At 45.9% G+C, this 13193-nt stretch overlaps 1 protein-coding gene across 1 annotated transcript in view; it reads right to left on the reverse strand.

The window, feature by feature from the left end:
- Window positions 1-5865: 5865 nt before the first annotated feature.
- The window catches only part of PPM1E (protein phosphatase, Mg2+/Mn2+ dependent, 1E), a gene marked incomplete at its 5' end in the record, with an annotated part of 10431 nt that continues 3103 nt past the window's right edge, over window positions 5866-13193 (reverse strand). The window contains 5 exons of the mRNA XM_008939914.1: window positions 5866-6935; window positions 7211-7304; window positions 7598-7741; window positions 8477-8665; window positions 10365-10564. Of these exons, the coding sequence (XP_008938162.1) occupies window positions 5866-6935; window positions 7211-7304; window positions 7598-7741; window positions 8477-8665; window positions 10365-10564 (1697 nt within the window). The remainder of the gene's footprint in view (window positions 6936-7210; window positions 7305-7597; window positions 7742-8476; window positions 8666-10364; window positions 10565-13193) is intronic.

The raw sequence follows: 13193 nt of genomic DNA on the forward strand, positions 1-13193 counted from the left end.
ACTGCAGTTCTAAGGCAGAGGGAGGCCTGGCTGAGTTTTGCACGCTGAAGTCATTGTCAGTAGGAAACTCTGATTGGATTTAAGTACCTGGCATAAAAATTTAGACTTGCAAGGCTATGTTTGCTTGAAGCCTTAAAGCTGTGCCAGGGTGAGGGTTTGCAATGACAGGTGCCTTTCTTTGGAGCAGATAGAGAACAGGCTCTGGGTCTGAAGACCTGCTGGCTCGTGTCCCAGGGAAGAGGTGGCTTATTCACTGGAGCCCAGTCCGAGGCTGCTGTTCCTGGCTGTGTGCACACTCCGTTTTCTCAGACACCCTCACGTGGTTCTTCTACAGTTGTCTTAAACCTGTTACTGGGGCACAATGACCTTCGAAGGCCTTACACTAAGGGTTGCATTCCGGCTGGCTCTGCCAGCTCCAGATGCTCTGAAAAATGTCCAAAAGGTGCTGGAGCCCCGTTCCAGGACGTGTCCTATTGTGTCATTGGAATAACCACCAACCTGTGAATGTCCTTGTGTTAAAGTGTCTGAGCTGTGTGTGGCTGCTGAATCCTGCAGGGGCGATGGAGCGAGCGCTGGGGCCCCAGAGCTGCCGCAGAAATCGTCCCCCTCAGTCTGTCGTGTGGACCAACTGAACACTTTGCCAAACTTCGCCACTGCGTGTTGCATTTTGAGCTGCTAAACTACTTGTGAAGCTATGAGGAGAGCTGAATGCCTGGTTAGTGATGGAGCATGAGTAGCTGTAACCGGGAGCTGTCCTCGTCTCAACGGCTGTACTGATGTTTGTGAATGTTCCACAGTGTTCAGTGCTGTACAATTCATAGTTAAAAACTGTTTGCACTTTGTTAATAAAATGAATGTTGAAATTTGATGTGAAGTTTTTAGACATTTGTGTGTAAATAAGTGAAAGAGTAGGGATGGACTGTCAGGGTTGGTTGTAGGCTGTGGCCACGCTTGGTTTCTCCTTAAGTACCATGTTGTTGTAATGCCTGACTGCTGATGGAAGAACTTGTTCCTGCCATCTACCTGTCCCACTCTTCCTCAGTTTTCAATGAAAAGCTCTGAAATCCATCTGGCATTTTTAAAGCTATGTATGTCGAAGCCAGACCAAATCTTTAAATCTTCCATATTCAAACAGGAATGGAGGAGGATCCACAGTTTTTATGCAAACTTGGTTTTGTATTTCTCAGCTCCAGGAAGGAGGTGCAGCCCTGAGCTGCCTTGTGTGCAGGTTCTTCCACCTCCTGCATCCTGACAGGGGCCTGTGACAACCTGCACACTTGGGTGGTGCCTTGTGAGTGTTTACTGTTGTACAGGGCTGCATGTTGATTATTAGACACAGCTCAATTAGCAGTAATCAGAGAGCTCTGCCTCTTCAGCACTCACAGATGCTTTACTCTTAATTTGCTGCAGCTTGGGCCTCTTATTATTTTGATGAGCCACAGGATTGGTTCTGGAGTTTCAACCTTTGCAGGGACAAGAAGGGAGCTGGTACCATCATGCTTTGCTCACCTTGTGGAGAACCTGTTTTTAAAAAAGAGGTGGGAACAGAGGCTTGGAAAATTTAATTGTCTAATTAATTTACATAGCCTCTCCCTTCCCCTTCTGGCTGTAAAACAGATGAGAGCAGGGCTGCAATAGGCCCTGGGTCACCACACAGCCCAGAGCTGAATAGTGTTGCTCTCTGTGACACGGCCCACAAAGGAAATCTGCTTTCACACAGTAAAGAAAGACACTTAATTCAGATTTGTTAGCTCTTAAATAAACAGAATATCTGAAGTGTGGTTTAAATTACGGTTTTATTAAGATCGGTAAAGCTTCAACAGTTTTTCCTGTATAAACAGCTTTCATAAATAAAATATGGATGACTAATACATGGTTATAACTAAACTTGTATGTGAACTGTAGAACAAGAATGCCAATGGGAAGTCCCAACACTGTTAAATGGTTAGCTTTAATTTATTCACTTCATACAGAACACCTTAGTTTGATGAACAAGGTAATACACAAAGGTCAACAGGAGCACCCAGTGCAGCAGCCACCAGCACGCCTGGCTCTGCACACGTACTGCTGCAGGAGTGGAGGTGCTGGGGGTGACCTCAGCCAGCTTCCCCTGCTCTTGTTCCGAGATGTTTTCCAGAGTGAAGGAGAGAGAAAAAAAAAAAACACCACACTAACAATGCAGTTGTGACATACAAGAGTTGTACTAGACCCTAAGAGGTGGGGTTTGTTTGTCATTTAGCTTTAATGCTGGCAAGTACAGTGCGGTCGCCTGATCAGCGAGGGCTGGAGAAGGATACGAACGTTCACCTCAGAGGTTGTCTTAATGCTTCATTAGTACTTATTGCACACGATACAAGGGTAGTAAGTTTTGTTCCTGTTGCAAAGAGGATATGAATTAAAGAAAGATTGCCCTAAATTACAGGCATGAACAAAGCTGCAGTATCCCCTTTGATGGCTTTGTTTATGTGACTAGTGCGGGGTGAGTTAATTGTGCTAAAACAGCCCCTAATTTAGACCAATCTTTCTCATTTGTTTTCCCGCAGAACATTGCCAGGGTTGGGAGGATTTAGTGGAGATAGTGGACCTGAACTACAGCAGCTGTGTCTATAACACTGAACTCGTTATGCCTCATCTTATCTGCCCATAGGACAACGCGTTTCTCACTGACACACAGTGTTCCAAAAACGGAGCGGAGTTTCTATGACGATGCACCACTATAAATGTGGCGTAAGTTAAAGTCTGCTTTGACATTGTCCTTCCGTGTTACGACGCAATCTAAACCAAACGCTGAATGGTGTTCGCTTGCAAGGACAATGGATGGCACTTCTAGGTAAAGAAAAGTTATATACATGCGTTTCCACCCACCTTTAGTGCAAATCGAAATGGGTTAACAGCTCCCTGGTCTGGTGCTATACTGCTCTCTGCAACGCAGACGTTCCTCAGAGTTGCACATTGAAAAAGTACACAGGAAACTACCAGCGTGGGGATTGAGCCAATCCCGCCAGTACTCACAGTGAAGAGCTTACGAGCGAGTTTTGAGCCGCTCCAGACAAAGCGCCTGGAGCCCGTTTCTCAAAACCAACACAATTTAAAAACAAAAATAATGTTTTCACTACCTACCTCTGCAAACACGTAAACTGAAACTGATGCGGGCTGTGTTAACGCGGCAAAGGGATACTTCAGCTCTTTATTGGAAAGATTCGTTATACAAATTTCACCACCACTAAGATACACGATAAAAATACAAAACACAGGTCACAGACTGAATTCTCAGTATCAACAGTTAATAAATACAATTAGATACTTTTATATTAGCCTAATATTTTTACATTGTCACCAGATAGACAATCAAAGTACGAGATACAGAACACGTAGATACCATTAGAGAGGGATTATTGCTTACGTTAGCAAGCAGCAAATAAGGGCACAGGATTTTGAACTGAAGAGAACTACTTCCTATCACCAGTGGCATTAAGAGAAAACACTGCGTTTCACAAAGCACTGCTTTTTTTGTCTAGTGTGTAGAATCAAGAGCAGCATATATCAGACCAATAACCACTACTTTTAATATTATAGAACTTTAAAGGACTTACCTTACAAATGGTTCCTATCTACTCTATAAATATGCAGTTAGTGAAGAAATGAACACTTGCTACCTATACAATGGTTTTACCTGACCACACTGGAACTATGATGGTAGATTTTTTTTTTTTTTCTCCTAGCAAGATAAATGGTATGAGAATTATCATTTATGAATCCACACCTAAAAAGCTAGATCCTTCCCAAAACACACGCAGTCCGGTGCTCTTCAGCTGCTCCTGCGGACTGGGAAGAAGTTTTGTCATCCACAACGGTTTTGTCCTAATTTACTCACACGAAGAATTGCACTTACACCACCTTTCTCTCCAAAGCACGACAGGCAGCTCTAAGATGGACTTTCAACATGTCATTATTACTGTGAATAATTTAAAACAAAGGCACCACAGAGATGCCCCAGAGTTGCATATTTTATCGTTTCATGGTTTCTCAAATTTCCTCGGTAAATCTGACTTGGAACATATGCTGCAGCTAAAGAGAACGTTGACAACAGCTAAGGCTTAATAAGATGACAGATAAGAGCCAATGATCCCGTAAGATTAAAAAAAGAGTCTGAAAAAGATCAAAGGAATCTAAAGCCACGCTCCAACTCCTGGCTACTGACAACGCTTTTTGCTATTCATCAGATTGCTTTTAAAATAGTGCATCAAAGACAGAAGAAGCAGAAATTGGCAGAATTCAAACCGTGCCATCTTGTCGTGTTGAATAATCTCCTGACTACTTAATATTAAAATACTTTGCAAATGCTAGCTAAATACTAATACTGTTATTAAAGTCTTACTGCTAAAATGATATGAATTGCACAAGAAACGCATATGAGGACTGATTTTATTCCTGCTCCTCCAAATGTCTTCCTGTGACAAAGGATAGTGACAGGAGGTGCATTTAGTGGAGCTGAGGGGAACCGCCCGTTCACTCACGTCCCAGTTACCCGCCTCCCCGTGGGCTGAGCGTCACCTCCAGAGAAGGGAAGAGCCAGTGGCTCCCCTTCGTTTCCCAGTGTGACAAGAACACTCTGCTTACAAAAATAAGGGCAACTGACCTTCCTCACTTTCCCCTCTGAACCCAGGTTTAACCAAAGCAGAGCTCTGGCTTGTCAGGGAGTCTCACCCCCTCTCTGCACTAGACCCCAAGTGCAGCCCCTGCTCATCCACCTCCACAGTATTTCCGTCTGCTTTGGATGGCTCCGGCAGCCCGGCATCCTGCACGGGCTGGAAAACACCAACCTGCAGCAGTGAGGCTCCCTGTAGGCACAGCATCCAACCATCCTGCTGCAACTTCACATTAAATGATGCCTTTGCCATCTAGAAACCAAACAGCTCATCAAGTTGCTCATTATCTCTCGCAAGCAGTTCTCTGGTTTGGCGGCTTGAGTGACAGTATTATTGTACTGAATACCTCCACAGGTTGGTTTCTTTTAAGACCTGAGATGAAGTTATGGTGGAAAGAGGTTGGCTCAAAGCATTAAGCACAATCATGTTCGATTAAAACTAATTGAGAACAGTTTCCTAAACTGACAAATGAGGAAAATGCCACTACAAGCACCAGAAAGATATGAAATTCCCTACGCTGCACCTCTAGCCATAGGAAATGTTTCTTTAAAAACTACAAAAAAGTTTTCTTCATATTCCACATTTTATGTTACATGAAAAAAAAGGTAAATTATGAGTCTGTACCTCAATCGGAGTCTGAAAACAGAGTAGCAGGAGCTTAGTTTGTCCGTTCCTAAGTTACCTGGTAAAACCCTGTATGGCTTTTAGTCGTCTACCTGCAAAAGTGGATGTAGTTCTCTAATTTGTCTTAATGCTCGCCTGAAATAAACAGAAAGCAGAACACAAAAGCACTCCCCACACCTTCACTTCTATGGAAACTCCCCCCTCCCCCTAAAAAAATTTGGCAGTTCTAAACCAGAATCTTTCTTTACATATTGCTCTACAGACATACCTCAGGCAGGTTCAGCTTTCTGAGTTTCACAGACTGTTCCCTAACGGTGTCGGTTCCGTGAACCAGCAGCCTGGCTCTCACTGGTGAATGTGGCTGGATACTTGTGTGTGCGGGTGGCCGGGTGGCTGTGGCATTGCTCAGGGTGTACTGAGATTGAAACAACTACATTTGTTAATTCCTAGATCTATTTACACGTGGTTTGAGCTTCGCAGGGGACTGGAGTACAGTTCTGAAATGCCCACCTTCTTCCGCTTTCTGATGATGCCAGTTTTATTTGGGGAATGTCTACTGCGGGAGTCTGACGGGGGAACACGAGGGGGATGATTACATTTTACAGCATCGATGAAGGTATGAATCTGATATACAACTACTCTGTCTGCGCATCAAAAACACGCTCTCGCTGTAGGCGCTACGACCGGCCGGCCTCCGCCACGGGGAGTGTCCTGCCCACAGCCTCGTGCTACCACGGCCCTGGGCCAGGAAGGACAGGCTCAATCCTTCCCTGTGGGAAGGCTCCCGAGCCCAGAGTGGTGAATGAAACTTTGGTTTGAGCCTGGCTCCTCGTCGCCTCTTCCCGTTACAGAGCGGGACGTGGAAGGACGCGGCTCGTTTTCCCAAGGATTTGAACAGTTCATCTTCCAGCCCAAAGAACACGGGGGATAAACCCTTCACCCTGTGGGTGCTCGGCCCTGCAGCACCCAAACCTAGAGGAGCGCTGTGCTCCCGGGGACCGCTCTGTCCACAGATGGATGACGTGGTGCACTCTGCTGATTCGTTCTTCACTGTTAAGCCGTTGATCAAATTTGCACTCTTTGGTATGCCAGGACTAAACACTTGAACCGGTGGCAGACATTTGGCACTCTGAGGTGTACTAGTTTCTGGTTTTGCCAGGTCTAAATACCCTTGATCGTCAAACAGGTTAATGCTGGACCCTATGCTTAAGCTAGTTCTGTCGGTGAAGGAATCTACTCGTCCCTCATACCCTAGGTCTGCAGGTGCTGAGCACTGGTGCTGTGGCCATGGTCGTTTGCAGTCTCCATGGTTTTCCTTGTCTTCCCCACCATCTTCTTGCCCACCTTGAAAAGAGTTCTCTGTCCAGTCCGACTCCTCGCTAACATTGACTGGTGCATTCATGTCCCTGAGAAACACCACAATGACAGTAATGTTGTCGCTGGAACCGGCATCCCGAGCAGATGCCACTAATTTATGTGCTACCATGCTGCTGTCGCCATTATTCTCCTTTAGATGGTCAGCCACCACTTTGACTGCCTCATCGGGGTTGACTGTGTCATAGAAGCCATCACAGGCTAAAATGAGGTAGTCTTCAGAGCCATCTAGTACAGTGGAGGCAGAGTCTGCATCCCCGCAGATATATGGCTTGTGCTCGGCATCCCCTGGGGAAAAACAAGACAGAGACACACAAGACCATGGGTTTGCAGCCACAGCATCCCGAAGCCCTTTTATTAACACAGCGTGGAGCCAACAACTCTTAACCCAAGTCAAAGCAATTATTTGGAAATTATTCCCTCAAACCGTAGAGGAAAAACACAGGTATTACCACTCACAGGTCTATCTTCAGCTGCATTTCAAATTTTGATCAGTAGAAAGTGAAAAGTTTTTAATTAAAAAGAAAAGCAAATCTGAAAAAGGAATGAGAGCCCACTCTTACCAATAGCTCTGGAGACTGACAGGCTCCCGTTCACTCTCCAGGCTCCAAACCAGACCACACAGCCACCAAGTGCCTCAATGCGCTTCTTCTCATCCTAAACAGCAAGGCAACACGGGAGTTGTTTGGACAGAGTGTTCAGGGAGCTTCAGTAAAGACCTGGTGTTTCCACAGACACAGCAGGGTGGTGGCTGCAGGCCCCACCACGTGAGAACACAGGATCTGCACACAAATCCACACCAAATTCCCCAAAAAAAAGGGTAACTGGAATGTATGCTGATGCTCCAAGAGATAGCAGCGAGGCAGCCCCCAGCAGCCCACGTAAAGCTGGCACCCATCAGCTTCAGTGGTAAACACTGCCCGGGTGTGTTTAAAACAGCCTGTTCTCACCTCTCGATCTGGTTTGTGGGGTTTCATCAGCTCCACTGCTTGGCCTCTCCTCACAAGCATAACCTGGGAGTCTCCAAGCCAAGCCACATGCAGCATATTTCCTCGGATGAAAGTCACCACCCCCGTGGTTCCACAACGTAGACTCTGGATAGGGTGAAAAAATGCCTTTACTTTTAAACAGGCAAATAAGAACCATTTCAGAGCATTTTCCTGCTTAACGTGAGCACAGAACACGTTGCTGTTCCATTACACAGCCTGTTCCCAGGGAGGAACAGGCAGTGCTTTCCCTGTTTGGTGACAGCCCCTCAGAGCCAACCTGGCTGAGCCAAGTAGTTGATCTCACCCTGTGACTCCCCTTGCCTCAGAATCAGGTTTCAGGAGCTGGGCTCTGCTCGTGACATGCCATGCTTCCGCTTTAATTTCCTCTCATTGACTGAAACTTGTAAATATTAACAATCCTGGGGGGAGGTTTATTTGTAAGCATCTTGAGCTCCCTGCATTTAACTCAGCCCTCGCATAAGTTTAGGAGGCCTCAGAGTCAGTTATCTGTTTATTCTTGCTTTCTGGAGCTAAGAAAACAAATACGTTGTACAGACGAGGAAAAGAAACAAACACCCTAAGGACTAATCCTAGTTAGCATGTGAACGTAAGAATAACAGCAGCCTCCTTCTAAATGAACTGGATGTTGTGAGAATTGGAGGCTGACACCTTTATGGAACATGAAGCAGCCAACCTGTGGGCACCAGCTCTATGAGCTGGGCACGGACAGCTGTGTGCTGACTGCTAGCCTGTGCTCAGCCCAGCACTTGGAGCACCCCTGCTAACACAAGCAGAACTTATAGACAAACGCTCTCAGTCAAGCCTGGGTAACTCCATCACCTCTCTGGCTGCCTTCTGGACGAAGCGCTCGTCGGTCACCCGGAAAGCTCGGCACAGTGCCTCTGCTGGGTCGTGCTGAAACATCTCCTGGTGCACCATGTTCACGTGGAGATGGATGGAGGCGTAGATGGCAGCATCCACTCCCCCGTGACCATCAAACACTGCAAAATAAGCTTGCTCTTCTTGGTCCTGTCAATGGAAACACATCGAGAGAACAACTGAGGAGAAAGCAAAGCCAACAGCTAATGGGATCGTCTTAAAACTTTTCAGCTTCAGATTTGTGGTGTCCTTATTAAATTGCAGTTAGAGGCAGAGTCACCACTTGGAAAAATAAACTACTCAGATCGTCTTCACTTGCATCAGTGGGAAGCTTCAACCTTACTGCTGATGAATTCTACCTGTGAACTGCAAGAGGTGCCGTGTAGGGGTCACCTGTGTAGCTCCCTCAGTCCCATTTGCTACAGTTCAGGCACTCCACTCAAACAGACAGTGCCATTCGTACCCAGTTATGTGGGAGTTTTTGTGGCTGCAAAAACCACAGAGACAGAAGAACATCCAGTACAGTTTGCATGAAGTCTGCATCAAGACTGGCAACCACCAGGGTGAAATGTCAGTACAGTTACAATGTGAAGCCAGCCAGACTCTGCTTTCATCATTCTTTTTTTTTTTTTTTTAAATCTAATTCATATCACCTTAGATGCCTGTTTTTTTTAAGAAAAGTATGTTCCCTCTCATCAGATAATTGTGACTACAGTCACAAATCAAATACAGTAAAATCACTCATCTTCAAGTCAGTTTTCTCAGCTTCTGCTTATCTGCTCAGAGAAACAAGAGACAGCAGCTCCCTTGCCTATTCATACAGAGAACACACCAACCCACTGTCAGTGCCAATTCAACCCTGACAGCCATCTCAGTGCCTAGAATATTTGTGCATTGTAATTTTTAAGTAATGGGCTCCAACACAAATTGGAATAAGAAAGGTGACAATTGACAGGCAAAGGAAACATTTTCCTCTGTTTGCATTAATATAATTTAAAAGCTAGAACGTGGATGGGGCAGAAGACGGTTGTTAAAGTGACAGTGTGTAATAAAGAATCAATTATGCAACAATCTCATCCCAGAAGTAAAATTTGTGCCATTTTCCTCTATTTGCCATTCACCAGTGTCCAGTTTTATCTCTGAAGGAAGAGCAAGCATGAGTGTTTGACATAAATTAATGAAGGAAAGTCTGGCCCCAATTGCACTGAATTATTGATGCTGCCAAACTCTGGTGTGAACTGCACCCCACTCGCCTTTAAGTTCTGTGGTTTGGGTTGTTTTTTTTTTAAAACTCTCTTTCCTTATTCTTGCATTTCACATCTGCCTCCTAAGAGAAAGGGTTGAAAGCAGTACAGAGGCACCCTCCTCGTAGACTACTGGCTTCAGCCATGGACTGTAAGGTGAACCCCTTCCTCATTTCCATGGGCAATCCTCTTCCACTCCTGGGCATCTTCAGATGATGAGAGGCTCCCACCTCGATTTATCACAGGGTGCAACAACACATCAATTGCCACTCATGAAAGTTGGGCTGCATTCTGCACAATGACAAGTCAGCCTTTCAGCCACTACAAGAGTGGCTACAGCAGGATGGGCCAGATACAAACCCTGTTTAGTTAGAAGCCATTTCACCAGAAGCCTGTGGAATTTGCTCTTTTATTCTCTATACCCCATGGAGAAACTCCATGTCATACTGCTGCAATGGTTACTGAATATCAACTGAACTGAGAGCAGGTTTGTCTCTTGACTGTCAGTCCTCCTCAGGTCCATCACAGGTCTGGATTTCATTCTCACAGTAGAATGGAATGGAGTGGAAACTGGTGTTTAGCATATGCCCTTGGTCTCTTTTTACCTCAAGGTTGAAGAGCATGTTGAAGTCTGGGATGCAGACGTGCTTGTCCTCCATCTTCCGGCGCATGTTCTTGATGGCGTGGATGGACGTCTCGTAGTAGCGGTGGGGCTTCGGCTGGAGGGGGAAATCTTTCACCCAGTTGCTGCAGATCTCATGTAGTTTGCTAAAAACTAAGCGGGCTAGCTTCACTGTCTCAATCTCTGGGGAGGACAAAAACCACAAATGAAAGGCCGAGAGTGTCATTAAGAGAGAATCTTTTTTCTTGCATACATTACAAAGATGAAACAAAACCATTTTAGCCAAGCAGTTGAAATGGATGTCAGCAGGGAAATTCTGGGCTCTGATGCATAAAAAGAAAAGAAGCAAAACTCACCATCATCAGCATTCATCAGTAAGCAGCTCATTGTTTGTTTGTCTTTTTAACTTAAACATTCCCCGTGCCTTTGGGGAACTCATTTGCAGCATCAGAAAAAAGGAGAAGCCAGTGCATTTCCCCCAGCATCTGAGGGTGCTGCAGCCACGGCTCTGGGGGGGCTCTGTCCTGAGAACAGCATCATGTACCAAACCCACAACCCAGTACGATGACTGCTGGGCTTAGACCAAACTCCAATCAACACCTCTCTGCAGAGCTGAGGCAATACAGTGGTAGATAGCCTAGAGGAATGAACAGCGTGACTTTCAGATGTTCTGGGGGTGCACACATTCAGCAGTGCACACGGTCAGGTACTTTCTTAGCTTCATAATGTTATTTCCAGATTCCTGACTAGTTGTGTGTCAAAGAAATCCGCATAAGCAAATGAGAAAACCATAAAGGTCTTAAACTTAAGAAAATGCTGAACTGTCACTCCTGAGGGATAGTAACTTTAAAATGTGAAAACTCAGACACTTGACAATTGTTCTGAAATTCAGGAGAGGAAAACTGGAAGTGAGCATCAGAGCTGAACACATCAAAATCTCTTTGTTCATGATCATTCAAAGCCAGAGATCTTCAAAGCTAAACAGCAGCGATTCATGAGTGTCAATCATTCCTGGAGGAGGAATGGCTCAAATATAGGGAAGCAGGGGGGAGAACTACAACATCTTTCAGTTCTCAGAAATTCTGAAGAAACTAAAGCAGAATTTACTCATTTCTGTACCAGGTCTACACAAGATGTGGGTTAGAGTGATTGGGGACCAAGATCCATAGAAGCAGGATATATTCCCAACTCTGCTGATCATGAGTTGGTTCACGCTTGATCTGCAAGAGCAGCCATTAAGCTGGAGATAAGCTACGTGCACAATCAAAAGGAGGAGTCTTAGATTCTCGACCACACAGCTTTAAAAACAAGTGGTGGGTGATCCCAGCACTGCCACAGTAACAGGAACCAGTTTCCCCAAAAAACCTCTACTACTCACAGCAGTGCCACCGAAAATCTCTTTGCTGGGTAATATATTTAAAGAGGGAACGTGTACAGCCTGACGTGTCCAAACCCTGTTCTCCAGAGGGGAACCCCACAGACCTCTCTCCCACGTCTCTCCCCTGGGCCTGCACAAGGGGAGATGGTGGACACCTCAACGTCACGTGGCCGTTACGCCTCCGAGCGTCACGCCGAAGGAGAAAGGACTAAACCCACTGCCTGTGCTGAGGTACAAAACCCTTCCCCAGCAGGGAGTACACGTAGTGTCAGCATCATCAGTAACCCCTTGAGGTTAGAACAGGAGAAAGGCCCACAACAGTCAAACCACCCCCTCACAGCTGTAAGTTACTCATCAATTGTTAATGATGCAGTGCTGAGCCAGAGCTGACTCAGCTGTCATTGCGGTTGTGTCATGGAGAATTTCATTTCCCTCCTGCTGCTCCAAAATCCCCAGTGCTGGAGCTGCACTGAACTGTACCACAGCTAGTGGGAAATCCAGCTCGGGTGTTATTGTTCCCAAAGACAACCAACTTCTTTCTACAACGATTTTGCCCTAAAAGAACACCAGTAACCACATTCTGCTTTTTAGTGCCTAAAGTTCAAGATCTTTCTTCAAAATGTGGACAGTGTGACAACAGGGATCAATACCCAGGACTGTAGATAATGTCATCAAGCCACTGACCAAGGTTTTACTTAATCTGTGAACTCCAGTTTCTGACTAGTTGATGACCTCATCGTGTCTTGCCTATGGTAACCCCATTTCCTAGTACCTGGCAAGACTGGCTAATGGGACTTGGTGATTTGCTTTGTGAAGTCTGCTGGATAGTTTAGATACCTCCACCATGTAACATGGTCCTACTATTCAGCCTCTTCTGGTGGTCCCTTAACAGTGCCAACCCCCCATGTGAATATCTTCCTCCACAGTCTTTGGACAGACTGGAGAGCTGAGCCAAGAGGAACCTCATGAGGTTCAACAAGAATAAGTGCAGAGTCCTGCACCTGGGCAGGAGGAATAAAATGCACCAGGACAGGTTAGGAGGAGATCTGCTAGAGAGCAGCTCTGTGGAGAGGGACCTTGGAGTCCTGGTGGACAACAAATTGTCCATGGGACAGCAGTGTGCCCTTGTGGCCAGGAGGGCCAATGGGATCCTGGGGTGTATTAAAAAAAGTGTGTGCAGCAGAACAATGGAGGTCCTGCTTCCCTCTGCTCTGCTCTGGTGAGACCTCACCTGGAGTGTTTTGTCCAGTTCTGGGCCCCCCATTTCCAGAGGGACAGAGATCTACTGGAGAGTCTCCAGCAAAGGGCTACGAGGATGACTGGGGGACTGGAACACCTGCTGTATGAGGAGAGGCTGAGAGACCTGGGGCTGTTTAGGCTGGGGAAGAGAAGACTCAGGGGGGATCTAATTAATGTGTATAAATATATGAGGGC

Source organism: Merops nubicus, unplaced genomic scaffold (genome assembly GCF_000691845.1).
Source record: "Merops nubicus isolate BGI_N331 unplaced genomic scaffold, ASM69184v1 scaffold1915, whole genome shotgun sequence".
NCBI lineage: Eukaryota > Metazoa > Chordata > Aves > Coraciiformes > Meropidae > Merops > Merops nubicus.